We start from the raw sequence: 17709 nt of genomic DNA, 5'->3' as shown, positions 1-17709 counted from the left end.
CCTAACCTCGTAGCCAGAAAGCTTTAGTAGGGTCAGAGAACTAGAAAGATGTAGAGAGAAGGGGATGTGAAGTGCTATATTGATTGTACCTTATAAGTCAAGGTGATTGCGGTGCAAGAAACAAAGCCTTCGTGCCGCCAGCTTTGGAGCGTGATGTGCACTTCAAGGCTCTGCATGTTTTGATGCTCGCATAAGTGACATTTCTCTCCCTTGCCCCAAAGCATAGAAGCGGCATGTCCATTCGAGCATCTCAGAGGCCTTCTGCATCTGCACATGAACCTGGGATGGAAAATAATAGGCCCCTAATCTGTGGAATCACCTCCCTTGTTGGAGCAGCACTATAAATCCCCTTTCCTTCGAAGGGGCATAATCGGCCTGACAAAACTCATGTGACGTTACCAGTTGTGAAAATGCCCCAGAGTTTAGCACTTTAGTTAAGAACAAGGGAGAATAAAAAGAAAAGCACTGCGGCAAGGAGGAATAAAAATGCAAACAACTTCTTTGATATCTTGTTTTGTAAGGCTGTTCCTTCGTGTCTTGACTTTTAGGCCTTTTCCTGGGTTTATTTGGGGCACTGACTCAGAAAATTGCATTGGACAGACCACATCGGCTCTACTTTCTTAGATATATGGTTTTCTATGAGCAAGCAGATGGTGACTGGTAGGTGCCATCTGTATTTCGAAAAACTAGAGCTGATGGAGGAAACTGGTGCCTTTTTTGGAAGCAGCTGGTCAAACAGACCCAGAAACAGGGCTCACATTTGAGTTACCAAAATGTGTGTTGGTCGGTGATAATCCCATAAAGAGGACTACTAGAGCATCCCTCCATTTCTCTGGGAGAATAAAGACTTTGCAGAGCTTCTGTTTTTTGCTGATAGACAAATGACGCTGCACTCCCAGAGCAGACCCAAAGGGCCCTTCCTCTACTTGAACACCACTAGAATGGAATTGGGAAATGCACAAGCTTAGATGTGTCATTGGACTGCATCTCACATCATCCTTTGTTAGCATCGTCAGTGGTTTGGAACGCTGGCAGTGGCAACCCAAACATTGAAAGTTGTATCATTTTTGTCCTTTGCTTTCCAGAGTCTTCCTTACGCTTCTTCTTTGCTAAATGACCCCAAGAACCATCCAGTCCAACCCCATCTTGCTAGGCAGAAAGGCACAATCACATTGGCTTTTTTAGCTGCTGCATCACATGGTTGGCACATATCTAGCTTTATAGAATCCTAGAGTTGGGAAGAGACCCCAAAGGCCATTCAGTTCAATCCCCTTCTGCCAGGCAGGAAAGCACAATGTACTGTATTATTGAAGGCTTTCATAGCCAAAATCACTGAGTTGTTGTAGGTTTTTTCGGGCTATATGGCCATGTTCTAGAGGCATTCTCTCCTGACATTTCACTTGCATCTATGGCAAGAATCCTCAGAGGTAGTGAGGTCTGTTGGAACTAGGAAAATGTTTTATATATCTGTGGAATGACCAGGGTGGAACAAAGGACTCTTGTCTGCTGGAGCTAGGTGTGAATGTCTCAACTGACTACCTTGATTAGCATTTGACGGCCTGGCATTGCCTGGGGGAATCTTTCGTTGAGAGGTGATTAGATGTCTCAGATTGTTTCCTCTCTGTTGTTTTGCTGTTGTAATTTTAGATTTTTTTAATTCTGGTAGCCAGATTTTGTTCATTTTCATGGTTTCCTCCTTTCTGTTGAAATTGTCCACATGCTTGTGGATTTCAATGGCTTCTCTGTGTGGTCTGAAATGATGCTTGTTAGAGTGGTCCAGCATTTCTATGTTCTCAAATAATATGCTGTGTCCAGGTTGGTTCATCAGGTGTTCTGCTATGGCAAAACGCAGCATTGCCCAAACACGAATCAAGGAACATGAAAGGCACTGCAGACTAATTGAACCAAAGAAGTCAGCAAAGGAGTGATCATTTATGCTGGGCCACAAAACTAACGCATCTCCGAAATAACAGAAGAACCTTGGATTTTCTCCCTGATATTTACAAGCCTCCCTTTCTCTCTCCCTCCTGCACCACACAACCCATTCATCACCTTCTGAGTGCCGTAGTGACAATTTGGAAACAGCACAGACAAGAACCACTTGTAAATCACAGCAACGGCCCTTTTACCGCTCTCCTGGATGGTTGTGGCTGAGTAAATATTCCTCGCAGACTCGCAGCTGCAAGGCCACCCCGCCAATGCTGTGGGTTTCCCATTGAGTGGATTTACAGTTCTCCTTTTGGCACTTTGAGGGAAACAGATGCTCAGGAACGTTCAGTATTCGCAATCAGGCAAGAGGAAAACATGAAAGAGCAGATTGAGGCAAGAGAGGAGAGAAGGCAAAGTAAAGGAAAACCAGTTTATTGCAACTGGGGGGAAGTGGATAGTGGGTGGCAGAGGTTGGATGTCCATCTGTCTTGCAAGCTTATATTGTGCTTGAGTTGTTGTAGGTTTTTCCAACATTCACACTTGCCTCAAATAGACAAGAGTTCTTTCTCCCACCCTGGACATTCCACGGATAAATAAACCCCACTCACAAGTGTTGAGGATGCCTGCCATAGATGTGGGCGAAACATCAGGAGAGAATGCTTCTGGAACAGGGCCAAAACTCACAGCAACCCAGTGATTCTGGCCATGAACGCCTTCAACAACACATTATCACTCCTTTTCCTCCCAAATCAAAACTTTGGGCTGCACTGGAGACTCTACTACAAGTGCTATAAAAACCTTACATGTGCTGAGGATGCCTGCCATAGATGTGGGCAAAACGTCAGGAGAGAATGCTTCTGGAACATGGCCAAACAGCCCGGAAAACTCGCAGCAACCCAGTGATTCTGGCCATGAAAGCCTTCAACAACACATTATCACTCCCCCGCCAAATAAACCAAAACTTTGGGGTGCACTGGAGACTCTATTAGAAGTGCTATAAAAACTTCACAACCTCTGAGGATACTTTCCACAGATGCAGGCGAAATGTCAGGAGAGAATGCTTCTAGAACATGACCAGACAGCCCAAAAAACCTACAACAACCCAGCTATAAAAACCGTTGGCTCTTAGAAACTTGGGTCAAGTAATTTGTGTGACTACCTATCCCATATTGCTTGAGAGGTACCTTAACTCCCAATCCTGTCCCTTTCTCTGGAAAGGGGTGCAGGCCACTGTTTTTCTGTGGATTCCCAAAGCTTGCTTGGTTTATTATATTGTTATATATTGAAATGTATTTTGCAAAACCGCTTTGCTTGGGTGGATTCTGTAGTAGCCTATATCTTCCATGTCATCTGTCATCTTTGGCTCTTGTTAGCTTGGAGATTTTTATTTTTGAAAATCATAAAAGCAGGCGTAGTTTTTGCACCACTGTTTACTGGAGCAGCGTTCCTTGTTTTAGCTGCAAATGCCAAAGGGCTTTTGGGCGGCCCTTCTATTGATCGGTCACCCCCCTTCCCCTCCGCCGCTTGGTGTGAAGCCAAGGAGAACCTCACCAGTAATGACATTTGATTGTGGTCCTCTGAGCCTGTGGGTTCGCCATCAATTGATCGATCGAATGCGTCTGTTCAAGAGTCGATGCAGACTTTCGGATTTCCTCCCTCCTCCCTTGCTGCCTTTTCCCTCCCTCTTTCTTTCCTCGGGTCCTTTCCAGTGATGTTTTGTTCATTGAGCTGATACTGTGATGGAATGACAGCAGCAACTCTCTAGAGAGCAGTTCCTAATTCTGCATCCTGTTTACTTCTGTTCCTAATTCTGCATCCTGTTTACTTCTGTTCCTAATTCTGCATCCTGTTTACATCTGTTCCTAATTCTGCATCCTGTTTACATCTGTTCCTAATTCTGCATCCTGTTTACTTCTATCACGATTTGAGCATTGGATTGCAGCTTTGGAGACCAGGGTTTGAATCCCAACTTGGGCATGGAAACCACCTGGGAATATTGGGCAAATCACACTCTCTCAGCCTCGGAGGAAGGCAAAGGCCTTCTGTCACCCGGAGATTTTAAAATCATTTTATGTACATGCAGCCTGCCCTTTGTCTTTCTGTCATTATGCTTAGTTCCTATGTTTTGTGTATATTGTTTCATATGCTTTGATGTTTTATATTTTAATGTTATGTTGTTTATTTTATTGCAATTTGTATTGTTATATTGTAATTCTTGTTTGGGCTTGGCCCCATGTAAGCCGCTCCGAGTCCCCTTTCGGGTGATGGTGGCGGGGTACAAATAAAGTTTATTATTATTATTATTCTGTCCTACAGACACTTAATTGCATCTTAATGAAGAGATAAAAGCAGGATATTGATGGTGATCATGATGATAATCATAATAATAATCGTCATAATATAATGGCAGTATTTGATGATGATGGTGATAGTAATAATAATAAGATGATTATAATAATAATAATAATAATCATATAATGGTAATAATAATAGATGACAATAGTAATAGTAATAATAAGATGATGATTATTTTTATGATTATCATCATGATTATTAATATTATTGTATTATTACTGTCAACATCATAATATAATGGTAATAACAGATGATGATGGTGATAGTAATAATAAGATGATGCTGATGATGATGATAATAATAATAATAATAATAATAATCATATAATGGTCATAATAATATATGATGATAGTAGTAGTTGTTGTAATAATAATAATAATAATAATAATAATAGTAATAGTAATAATAGTAATAATAGTAACAATAATAATAATAATAATAATAATAATAACAACAACAACTTCTATTCCCCCATAAGGTCCACTTCTGACCTGCACACAGTTGATTGCATCTTACTGAAGAGATAAAAACAGGATGATGATGGTGATAATTATTACTATCATCATCATCATCATCATCATCATCATCATATAATGGTCATAATAATATATTATGATGATAATAGTAATAATAAGGGGATTATGGTAATAGTAATAGATGATGATGATGATCACCTTAGTGCTATCATCATCACATCATCATCATCATCATCATATAATGGTCATAATAATAGATTATGGTGATGGTAATAGTAATAGTAATAATAAGGTGATCATGATGATGATAACCTTAGTGCTATCATCATCCCCACATCATCATCATCATCATCATCATATTATGGTCATAATAATAGATTATGATGATGGTAATAGTAATAGTATAATAAGGTGATGATGGTAATAGTAATAGATGATGATGATGATGATGATGTGATGATGATAGCACTAAGGTTATCATCATCATGATCATATAATGGTCATAATAATAGATTATGATGATGGTAATAGTAATAGTAATAATAAGGTGATGATGGTAAGAGTAATAGATGATGATGATGATGTGGTAATGATGATAGCACTAAGGTTATCATCATAATGATGATCATGATCATATAATGGTCATAATAATAGATTATGATGATGATAATAGTAATAGTAATAATAAGGTGATGATGGTAATAGTAATCGATGATGATGATGATGATGTGGTGATGATGATAGCACTAAGGTTATCATCATCATGATCATGATCATCGTCATCATATAATTGTCATAATAATAGATTATGATGATGATAATAGTAATAGTAATCATAAGGTGATTATGGTAATAGTAATAGATGATGATTATGATGATGATGATGATGATCATGTGATGATGACCATCACCTTAGTGCGATCATCATCATCATCATCATCATCACCACCACATGATCATCATCATCATATAATTGTCATAATAATAGATTATGATGATGATAATAGTAATAGTAATCATAAGGTGATTATGGTAATAGTAATAGATGATGATTATGATGATGATGATGATCATGTGGTGGTGATGATGATGATGATGATGATGATGATGATGATCGCACTAAGGTGATGGTGGTGGTGAGAGTAATAGTACTAATAAGATGATGGTAATAGTAATAACAACAACAACAACTTCCATGGAGTGGTGATCACTGAGGGGACTGTGTAGAGCCTATAGCTTTATGGAAAGTCAGACTTGTTCACAGTAGTCCATGCTCTTGTACCATTCTATATAGATTACTGCAACACACCCTATGTGGGGTTTCCCTTGAAGACTGTTTGGAAGCTTCAATTGGTCCAAAGGGCAGCAGCCAGGTTGCTCAGTGGAGTGGCATACAGAGAGAGGGCGTTATTCCTGTTGCACCAGCTCCACTGGCTTCCAGTCTGCTACTGATCACAATTCAAGGTGCTGACTTTAGCCTATAAAGCCCTAAATGGTTCCGGCCCAGCTAACCCTTCCAAACGTAGCTCACCTTTATTTATTTATTTATTTATTTACAGTATTTATATTCCACTCTTCTCACCCCGCAGGGGACTCAGGGCAGATTACAATGTACATATACATGGCAAACATTCAATGCCATTTAGACATACAACATATATAGACAGACACATAGAGGCAATTTAACATTTTCTGGCTTCATGAGGGTATGCTCAATTTCAGCCACAGGGGGAGCTGTAACTTCAACATCCACTTGTGACACCGTGTCCTTGATGGAGTACTTCCTCGTTCTTATGCACACTGCTGGAAGGCATTATGGTGTAAATTAGTTAAATTAGCCTCCCCACATAAAGCAGTACCTAAATTTCCTACTTAACAGATATTTAACGTGTCAGGAGCAACTAGACATTTGTATTACATTTTTAACAAAACAGACAAAACACAGAGTTTGCAAGCTTGGTAGTTGATTAAATGTCCTTTGATCAGTATCTGGCCACTTGGAGTGCTTCTGGTGTTGCCGCAAGAAGGTCCTCCATTGTGCATGTAGCAGGGCTCAGGTTGCATTGCAATAGGTGGTCAGTGGTTGGCTCTTCTCCACACTCGCATGTCGTGGATTCCACCTTGGAGCCCCATTTCTTGAAGTTGGCTCTGCATCTCGTGGTGCCAGAGCGCAGTCTGTTCAGCGCCTTCCAAGTTGCCCAGTTTTCTGTGTGCCCAGGAGGCAGTCTCTCATTTGGTATCAGCCATTGATTGGGGTTCTGGGTTTGAGCCTGCCACTTTTGGACTCTCGCTTGCTGGGGTGTTCCAGCGAGTGTCTCTGTAGATCTTAGAAAACTATGTCTTGATTTAAGTCATTAACGTGCTGGCTGAAACCCAAACAAGGGATGAGCTGGAGATGTCACTGCCTTGGTCCTTTCACTATTGGCTAAGCAGTGTAATTTCTCCACTGGTGTAGGGCGCAGACACCCCGTGACAATGCGGCATGTCTCATTAAGAGCCACATCCACTGTTTTAGTGTGGTGAGATGTGTTCCACACTAGGTATGCATACTCAGCAGCAGGGTAGCATAGCGCAAGGGCAGATGTCTTCACTGTGTCTGGTTGTGCTCCCCAGGTTGTGCCAGTCAGCTTTCGTATGATATTGTTTCTAGCACCCACATTTTGCTTGATATTCAGGCAGTGCTTGTTGTAGGTCAGAGCACGGTCCAGAGTGACTCCCAGGTATTTGGGTGCGCTGCGATGCTCCAGTGGGATTCCTTCCTTCCTTGTATGTGTTTTAAGGCATTGAATAATTGCCTATATGTAAGCCCCCTTGTGTCCCCTTCGAGGCAGAGAAAGGTAGGGTATAAACAGAGTAAACAAACAAACAAACAAATAAAATGTCCTCCTTTTCTGGCGAAGGAGATTCTGAGAGCTGTAGTCCCCCTCCGCAAAAAAAAGTTGTAGTACCCCCTCCCCACATAATGCAGTTCTATTATGCAATTCAACTGTGTTATATGGTAACCACTCAGTTTTCAGTTCCTGGTGCTTCTGATTTTTCTGTATTGGGATAAGGAAGCATTGGAAAGGAGGCAGAGACAAAGGCAGATATCATAAGCGGCAAGATAGACTGCCAAAGGCAGTTTGTCAAGCTTCATGTACGACGGCTTGTTCCCCTGCCTGGCAAAGGGCCAGCTGGTGCCCGCCGGCCACTTTGGCCTCATGTTGATGCCAGCTGAGCATCTTGCTTGGGAAATGGATCCAGGGCCTGGCCAACCATAAGGCATAGATAGCATTAAAGCTTTGTCAAATTGGGCCATCTAGTCAGCCTTCAACCATTGGAACAAATCCAGACCTTAAGCGAAACTTTTGGTTGCCCTTCTATAGCCCTGCAGTGTTGTGACATGTCCGTACACATTCTTTAGAGGTACCGTACTAAAGCAGATTAGCACAGAGTGATGTATTCAGATTGCAGGAAAATATTATTATTATTATTATTAATAATAATAATAATAATAATAATAATATAACTTTATTTTTCTACCCCGCTTCCATCTCGAAGAGATTCGGGGTGGCTTACATGGGGCCATGCACAGATAACATGCAGTTAAAAACAGAACAGCATAAAAACAACATCATTATAAAGAATAAAAGTAGGCATCATAAGCAACAACATAGGTACCTCTAATCGCATTTTTCCTCCAAAGGGGATCAATATGCAAAACAAGTTAAAGGATAGGTTGGTCAAAAAGGTGGACAGAACAAATAGTAGTATAGGAATAGAGCAATTATAACAGGATCATTACAGTTTAGCTTTAAAATACTGTAATCAAATATAGGAACTGAGTTCAGGTCATGGCTAGGAGCCATCTATCAGGAATCATCAATCCTTACGGAATGTGGATAAGGAGGGTGCAGCCTGATCTCCCTGGGAAGGGAGTTCCAGAGACAAGGGGCCAGCATCGAGAATGCTCTTTCCCTCGTCCCCACCAACCGCGCCTGAGACGAGGGCGGGAGCAAGAGGAGAGCATCCCCGGAAGATCTTAAGGTCTGTGTGGGCTCGTAGGGGAGGATGCGGTCACGAAAATAGGCAGAACCTGAACCGTTTAGAGCTTTATAGGTAATAACCTGCACCTTGAATTGGGACCGGAAACATACCGGCAGCCAGTGGAGCTATTTAAACAGGTGGTTGACCACTCCCTGTAACTCGCTCTGGTTAACAATCTGGCCGCTGACCTTTGTGCCAACTGTAGTTTCCGAACCGTTTTCAAGGGCAGCCCCATGTAAAGTGCATTACAGTAGTCTAATCTTGAGGTAACTAAGGCATGGACTACCATGGTCAAGTCAGACTTCTCGAGGTACAGTCGCAGCTGGCACACAAGCTTTAACTGTGCAAAGGCCCTCCTGGCCTCCGCCAACACCTGAGCATCAAGTGTCAGCGCTGAGTCCAGGAGGACCCCCAGACTGCGGACCTGTGCCTTCAGTAGCAGGAACTTAAGAGCTGTTTTGGCAGTGGAATATGCTGCCTGGGAGTCCAGTGGAGTCTCCTTCTCTGGAAGTATATAAGCAGAAGCCGGATGGTCATCTGTTCGGAGGGGTTTGCTGGTGTCTTAGAATCATAGAATAGAATCATAGAGTTGGAAGAGACCTCATGGGCCATCCGGTCCAACCCCCTGCCAAGAAGCGGGAAAATTGCATTCAAAGCACCCCCAACAGATGGCCATCCAGCCTCTGTTTAATTTATTTATTTTATTTTATTTCGAATACTTTTACCCCGCCCTTCTCAACCCCTGGGGGGGACTCAGGGCGGCTTCCAATTGGCAACAATTCAGTAACGCGAAATAAAATACAAAACACCAATAATTATAATAGTTAAAAGCATTAAAACATGAAAAAATAAAACACTAAAGCAATATACTTACAGTCCACTGAGCTATTACCAGTTTGGTGGCCATTTATCTAGCCGTATACTATGATTGAGTACTCCATTTAACTTATCCATAATCCATTTCCAGCTATTGTCAAGACTGTCAATTATAATTTCCGCCTAATTACCCGAAGGCCTGGTCCCACATCCATGTTTTTACCTTCTTCCCTAAAGGTGAGCAGGGATGACGATGAACTAATTTCCCCGGGGAGTGAATTCCACAGGCAGGGGGCCACCACCGAGAAGGCCCTGTCCCTCATCCCCGCCAAGCGTGTTTGAGACAGAGGCGGCGCAGAGAGCAGGGCCTCCTCAGAAGATCTTAAACTCCGAGGTGGGATGTAGAAGAAGATACGTTCAAAAGCTTCCAAAGGAGGAGCCTCCACCACCCTCCGGGACAGAGAGTTCCACTGCTGAACAGCTCTCACAGTCAGGAAGTTCTTCTTAATGTTCAGATGGAATCTCCTTTCGTGTAGTTTGAAGCCATTGTTCCGCGTCCTACTCCAAGGCAGCAGAAAACAAGTTTGCTCCCTCCTCCCTATGACTTTCTCTCACATTCATGGTTATCATGTCTCCTCTCAGCCTTCTCTTCTTCAGGCGAAGCATGCCCATCTCTTTAAGCCGCTCCTCATAGGGCTTGTTCTCCAGACCCTTGATCATCTTAGTTGCCCTCCTCTGGACACATTCCAGCTTGTCAATATCTCTCTTCAGTTGTGGTGCCCAGAAGTGGACACAATATCGCAGAATGGGGTTGGACTTCAAAGTCTAACATTCTATTATGCGATCATCTATTTGTCTGCCTACCTACCTACCTCTTGCCTAAGAAAACCCTACAGAATGCCTCCCTATAAATAACCAGGCGTTAGGGTGCTCTGTAAATAGCAAACATCCAGAGAATGGACTCATTCCTCCGACTGGAGCATTAGCACTGGAGGAGCTCTGTACTAATTAGCAGGCTCTTAATTAAATAGCCTTTTTGATTTGCATCCAAATTACAACTTGTGTGTTATGTCCTGGCTTTGATTAGCTCTTGTCCTCATCATAGTGTTTTGGGTTTTTCTTTTTTTTAAGTGCTTTTAAAACCTCACTTTGGGCAAATGATGCCAGAAGCCTTGCTCCGAGTCCAAGGCCTCCGGCCCCGGAAGGTGAAAAGGCCGGTCCCTTTCGCATCCATTTAAAATCCATTATGGGTCGCCTGCTGCAGCTTATCAAACGAGTCTTTTTCTCTCTCTTTCTCTTTATTTTCCCAGCGACTGCTTCGGGAATCTATAGCTCTGTGCAGGTAAATGGGATTTCATGGGCTTCTAACCTTTCTTCCTTTATTGAAAAGCAGAATATTACCTGCTCCAGTGACCAGCCTGTCCATTAAAGGCACGCGGGGATATTTTTAGAAAATGGTTTGACAATCAAATCCCTCTGTAGAGAAGCCTTTCAACTCAGGGCTCTTTCTCTTTATATGTTTATAGACGGAGCATTGAATGTTTTGTTTTGCCATGCTGGCCTTTGCGGAGTTTTGGTAAAGATTGGACCCACTTCAGGTTGCATAAATGGGTGGAAAACCTGACGTTAAAAAGACAATTGAGCGCTGTGGGTTGTCCGATGCCTTCGTAAACGTAGTGGCCACCAGTCACATCAAACAGCTTTACTGGTCAGCATTTGGACACAGGTCAAACTGTTGCTTATGACCTATAGATTCTATAGGCAGTTCAGGTTATCTGGAAGCCCTTATCTTCCTCTTTGAATCTGCTGGAGTCTTAGGATCTTTTGGAGAAGGAAGGAAGGAAGGAAGGAAGGAAGGAAGGAAGGAAGGAAGGAAGGAAGGAAGGAAGGAAGAGGGAGGGAGGGAGGGAGGGAGGGAAGGAAGGAAGGAAGGAAGGAAGGAAGGAAGGAAGGAAGGAAGGAAGGAAGGAAGGAAGAGAAAGAAGACAGGGAGTGAAGGAGAAAGAAAAAGGAGGTGAGGAAGGAGAGAAAGGCAAGGAGGAAATGTGTAAGGCAACCTTCCTAATGCCTTGACTCCTTAATATAGTTCCTTATGTTTTGTTGACCCCCAACCATAACATTATTTTCGTTTCCACTTCATAACTATAGTTCTGCTACTGTTGTGAATTGTCATGTAAATATCTGGTATGCAGGATGTATTTTCATCCACTGGACCAAATGTGGCACAAATACCCAATACACCCAAATTTGAATACTGGTGGGGTTGGGGCGGGGTTGATGTTGTCATTTGGGAGTTGTAGTTGTTGGGATTTATCGTTCACCTACCATCAAAGAGAATTCTGAACTCCACCAGTGATTGAATTGGCACACAAAACTCCCATGACCAACAGAAAATACTGGAAAGGTTTGGTGGGCATTGATCTTGAGTTATGGAGTTGTAGTTCACCTATATCCAGAGAGCACTCTGGATATAGGTGATAGATCTGGACCAAACTTGGCATGACTACTCAATATGCCTAAATGTGAACACTGGTGGAGCTTGGGCAAAATAGACCTTGACATTTGAGAGTTGTAGTTGTTGGGATTTATAGTTCACCTACAATCAAAGAGCATTCTGAACTCCTCCAGTGATAGAATTGGACCAAACTTCGCAGAGACCCCCACGACCAATAGAAAATACTGGAGGGATTTGGGATGAATTAACAGTGATTTAGGGGAGATGTAGTTCACCTACATCCACAGAGCACTGTGAACCCAAATGGTTATGCCAAAGGGATTCCTAAGACCATCAGATCGCAGTATAAATGTTGTTGTTCCTTTAAATGTTGTTGTTCCTCCTTGTTCCTTCTCTGCTCTTGTGTCCCAAGCAAATACATACTTTCCCCATTTAAACAGGCCTTCAAAGGGTCAGCCTCTCTTTTTGTCCTCTGCCCCAATTTGTACTTTGTGTTTTTACTGAATGCTTGTCTTTCCATTACAGGGCATTGATTTCTGCCCGGGACAGAACATTTCCGGAGTCACTTCCCACGATCAAGAAGAGCATTCCAAGCTTCCCCTACTCTTCCACCTGGGAAAGGACCCTGGGGAGAGATTTCCCATCAGGTGAGGAAGGCATGGATTGAAAACATTGGGGAGGTTTACTTATCAAGTCAGATAACTGTCAGATAGCCTGAACCTAAAATAGAATCATAGGGTGGGAGGAGACCCCAAGGGTCATCTAGACCAGTGTTTCTTAACCTGGGGGTCGGGACCCCTGAGGGGGTCGTGAGGGGGTGTCAAAGGGGTCGCCAAAGACCATCAGAAAAGATAGTATTTTCAGTTGGTCATTGGGATTCTGTGTGGGAAGTTTGACCCAATTCTATTGTTGGTTGAGTTCAGAATGCTCTTTGATTGTAGGTGAACTGTAAATCCCAACAACTACAACTCCCAAATGTCAAGGTCTTTTTCCCCCAGACTCCAACAGTGTTCACATTTGGACATAGTGAGTATTTGTGCCAAGTTTGGTCCAGATCCATCATTGCATGAATCTATAGCACTCCTCTATAATTCCCAAACTCAAGGTCAATGCCCACCAGACCCAGTGTTTTCTGTTGGTCATGGGAGTTCTGTGTGCCAAGTTCGGTTTAAATCCATCGCTGGTGGAGATCAGAATGCTCTTTGATTATAAGTGAACTATAAATCCCAGCAACTACAACTCCCAAACTACAACCCCCCCCCCCCCAACCCCACTAGCATTCACATTTGGGCATATTGGGTATTTGTGCTCAATTTAGTCAATTCAATGAAAATCCATCCTGCATATCGGATATTTACATCACGATTTATAACAGTAGTAAAATGACAAGTATCAAGTAGCAACGAAAACAATATTATGGTTGGGGGTCACCACAACATAGGGAACTGCATTAAGGGGTCACGGCATTAGCAAGGTTGAGAACCACTGATCTAGACCAACTCACCATCAAAGCCCTCCCAACACATGGCCATCCATCTTCTACTTAAAAAACCTCTGGAAAGGGAGACTCCAATGGACTCCCAAGCAATGTATTCTACTATAGCTCTTACTGTCAGGAAGTTCTTCCTAATGTTTGTGTGGAATCTCTTTCCTGCAATTTCTTGCAGTTTGAATCCATGTTTTATTCCCTGGAGCAGCAGCAAACAAGCTTGCTCCTTCCTCAATAAGACATCCTTTCAGATACTGAAATAATAATAATAATAATAATAATAATAATAATAATAATAATAATGGGGAGTGTTCGACTTGTGATTTTGTGATATGAAATCCAGCATAGAGATCTCATTTGCTGTGACATACTGTGGTTTTGTGACAGTAAAATAATAATAGTAATAATAATAATCATCATCATCATCATCATCCCAGGTGGCAGCAGGATTGAAAAGTAATAGTTGGAAAAGCTGACACGATTTAAAGATCGAACTACAAAGTTTCTGGCATAAGCCAGTCAAGGTGGTCCCAGTGGAGATCGGCACACTGGATGCAGTGCCCAAAGACCTTGGCCTGCACTTAAACACAACCGGTGCTGACAAAATTACTATCTGTCAGCTGCAAAAGGCCACCCTACTGGGATCTGCACGCATTATTCTACCGATACATCACACAGTCCCAGACACTTGGGACGTGTGATCAAATACAACAGCCAGCATAGTGATCTTGTTTGCTGTGTACTAATATTGTAGTGTTTCAAATAATAAGAATAAGAATAATATGAATAATATGAATAAAATAATATAATAACAACAACAACCAAGTATCGATCATCAATGTTGCAATCTCAGGCGATAGGATTGATGAGAAGCAAGTAGAAAAATTGACGCGATATGAGGATTTAAATATTGAACTACAAAGACTCTGGCACAAGCCAGTCAAGGGGGTCCCAATGGGAATCAGCACACTGGGTGCAGGGCCTGAAGACCTTGGCCTGCACTTGAAAACAATCGGCGCTAACAAAATTCTGCAAAAGGCCACCCTAATCGGATCTGCACGCATTATTCGCCAATACATCACACAGTCCTAGAATTCCTTACTTAGGTGAGCCCTCGTAGTCCAAGGATGATGGTCCTCCAAGTGTAATGTCTTGGTGATGGGTCCATAGGTGGCTGTAGAGCCCTATTCTTGATCTGCATGTTCATCCACAGTGAGGACATTGGTTTCCAGGTGGAAGATGGTTCCGGTCAGGATTGGCTTGACGCACCTTCCTCTTGGCACGTTTCTCCCTTTCACCCTTCATTTGTGCCTCTTCTAATTCTGCAGCACTGCTGGTCACAGCTGACCTCCAGTTAGAGCACTCAAGAGCTAGGGCTTCTCAGTTCTCTGTGTCTATGCCACAGTTTTTAAGGTTAGCTTTAAGCCCATCTTTACATCTCTTTTCCTGTTCTCCATTCTTGAGTTGGGAGTATAGTAACTGCTTTGGGAGACGGTGATTGGGCATTTGGACAACGTGGCCAGTCCAGTAGAGTTGATGGAGTAAGAGCATCGCTTCAGTGCTGGGGGTCTTTGCTGCTTCTTCCAGCAGGTGGACATTGGTCTGCTTGTCTTCCCAAGAGATTTGCAGGATTTTTCAGAGGCAATGCTGATGGAATCGTTGCAGGAGTTGAGTGTTGTCTGTAGACAGTCCACATTTTGCAGGTGTATACAAGATTGGGAGAACAATAGCTTTATAAACAAGGGCTCTCCCTACAGATGTCCCGATCCGCAAACGCTCTCTGCTTCGTTCGGAAAAATGCTGCACTCGCAGAGCTTAGGCGGTGTTGTATTTCAGTGTCAATGCTGACTTTTGTGGAGAGGAATCCGCTTCATGGATTCTAAGGAGGAAGAGGAAAGACAAAGCCGTTTTGGGAAACTTGCATAGGAATGTGGGGGGAATGAATCCTTCAGCCTAATCCTATTTCTAGTCTAGCTACTCATTGAGCTCTGGAAACTTGATGATACAACTTGTGCAGTCCAGGGATGAAACTCAACACTTAGAATTATGCCTAGAAACAGATCACTTGTTAGGTTTCCTCCTTTCAACAGCAGAACAAGCACATACCGACTCCATTGTCCCCTCTCTGTAATCAAGGGCCTTCAAAGCAAACTAAGTGTTTTTGATGGAGAGGGAAGGAGAGGTGATGTTTTTTCCTCTGTTGTGAATGAGCCCCCCAAAGATAATGCTTTCCCCATCCTCCTGCTTTTCATCACTGCAACTCAAGTGTGGTTTGTGTCTGGGTTGCATTAACTGCAGGGAGAGGGATTGCCAGCAGAGAGCTACTTGAAGGTTGATGGTGCAAAACCGACACAAGTGAAATAAGTGCTGCAGCTGCTGACAAAGACTTCAAGCCAACGGTTTCATTCAGAGACTCTGCTTCATTCTGGGATTTCTGGGAGCTCAACAGCAAAGCAGTCAGCAAGAAATTCCTCATGAATAGGATTTCAGTTGTGAATTCCTTCGGCTTGCGGAACGACACATGCAGAAGTAAAGTACATATATTACTTAGGTATACAATTGATTTTCTCCTTTTTAAAATGTATGCCATTTGGACCTCTGTCCAAGGCCTTTGCTTTTGCAAGGCTTTGCTTCTGTTGTAATTGAAGTATTCATAGAATCAAAGAATCATAGAGTTGGAAGATATCTCATGGGCCATCCAGTCCAACCCCCTGCCAAGAAGCAGGAATATTGCATTCAAATCACCCCTGACAGATGGCCATCCAGCCTCTGTTTAAAAGCTTCCAAAGAAGGAGCTCCACCACACTCCGGGGCAGAGAGTTCCACTGCTGAACGGCTCTCACAGTCAGGAAGTTCTTCCTCATGTTCAGATGGAATCTCCTTTCTTGTAGTTTGAAGCCATTTTTTTGCGTCCTCGTATCCAAGGAAGCAGAAAACAAGCTTGCTCCCTCCTCCCTGTGGCTTCCTCTCACATATTTATACATGGCTATCATATCTCCTCTCAACCTTCTCTTCTTCAGGCTAAACATGCCCAGCTGCTTAAGCCACTCCTCATAGGGCTTGTTCTCCAGACCCTTGATCATTTTAGTCGCCCTCCTCTGGACATATTCCAGCTTGTGAATATCTCTCTTGAATTGTGGTGCCCAGAATTGGACACAATATTCCAGGTGTGATCTAACCAAAGCGGAATAGAGGAGTAGCATTACTTCCCTGGATCTAGACACTATGCTCCTATTGATGCAGATCAAAATCCCATTGGCTTTTTTTGCCGCCACATCACATTGTTGGCTCATGTTTAACTTGTTGTCCACGAGGACTCCAAGATCTTTTTTACATGTACTGCTCTCGAGCCAGGCATTGTCCCCCATTCTGTATCTTTGCATTTCGTTTTTCCTGCCAAAGTGGAGTATCTTGCATTTGTCACTGTTGAACTTCATTTTGTTAGTTTTGGCCCATCTCTCTAATCTGTCAAGATCTTCCTTTTGAAGACTGGATTCTCCAGCTTTATCTGCATCTCGGTGTGTTCAATCTTCAGCCATTTTTCATCTTAGCTCTCTTGCTTTCCCATGTGTCAGTATTTTTCAACCTGGGGGTTGGAACTCCTGGGGGGGGGGGTTATGAGTGGGTGTCAGAGGGGTCGCCGAAGATCATCACAAAACACATATTTCTGATGGTCTTAGGAACCCCTTTGGCAGAGAAAGCTGAAGATATCTCCACCTGTCCTTCTCTTTCTTGTTGGAAACAGACGGCGAATCCTCCCACCATAAGCCCCCCTCGGTTGTGATTGGTTGGCCTCTCATCCAAGAGGAGGGCTGATTCTGAGACTCCAAGTGGGGAGGGGAGAGCAGGCGTGTTTGGCACATGGCAGTGTGGTGCGCATATGCGTGCGAGGGAGAGCATGCAAGGCTGGAGAGAGGCTCTCACCAACAAATCTCTTCAAGGCATGGGGGTTCTGTGTGAGAAGTTTAGCCCAATTCGCTCATTGATGGGGTTCAGAATGCTCTTTGATTGTAGGTGAACTATAAACCCCAGCAACTACAACTCCCAAATGACAAAATGTGCTCTATTTTCCCCAAATCCCACCTGGGTTCATATTTGGGCATATTGAGTATTCATGCCAAGTTTGGTCCAGATCCATCATTGTTTGAATCCACAGTACTCTC

The 17709-nt window shown here is 43.0% G+C and overlaps 1 protein-coding gene across 1 annotated transcript in view; it reads left to right on the top strand.

The window, feature by feature from the left end:
• Nucleotides 1-17709, top strand: part of GALNS (galactosamine (N-acetyl)-6-sulfatase) — an 80563-nt gene that overhangs the window by 45866 nt on the left and 16988 nt on the right. Inside the window, exon 12 of the mRNA XM_060788111.2 lies at nt 12583-12704. Within this exon, the coding sequence (XP_060644094.2) occupies nt 12583-12704 (122 nt within the window). The remainder of the gene's footprint in view (nt 1-12582; nt 12705-17709) is intronic.

The sequence above is a fragment of the Anolis sagrei genome, chromosome 8 (genome assembly GCF_037176765.1).
Source record: "Anolis sagrei isolate rAnoSag1 chromosome 8, rAnoSag1.mat, whole genome shotgun sequence".
In the NCBI taxonomy this organism is placed as follows: Eukaryota; Metazoa; Chordata; class Lepidosauria; order Squamata; family Dactyloidae; genus Anolis; species Anolis sagrei.
The sequence above is the reverse complement of the archived record's forward strand: the minus strand, read 5'-3'. Positions and strand labels throughout refer to the sequence as shown.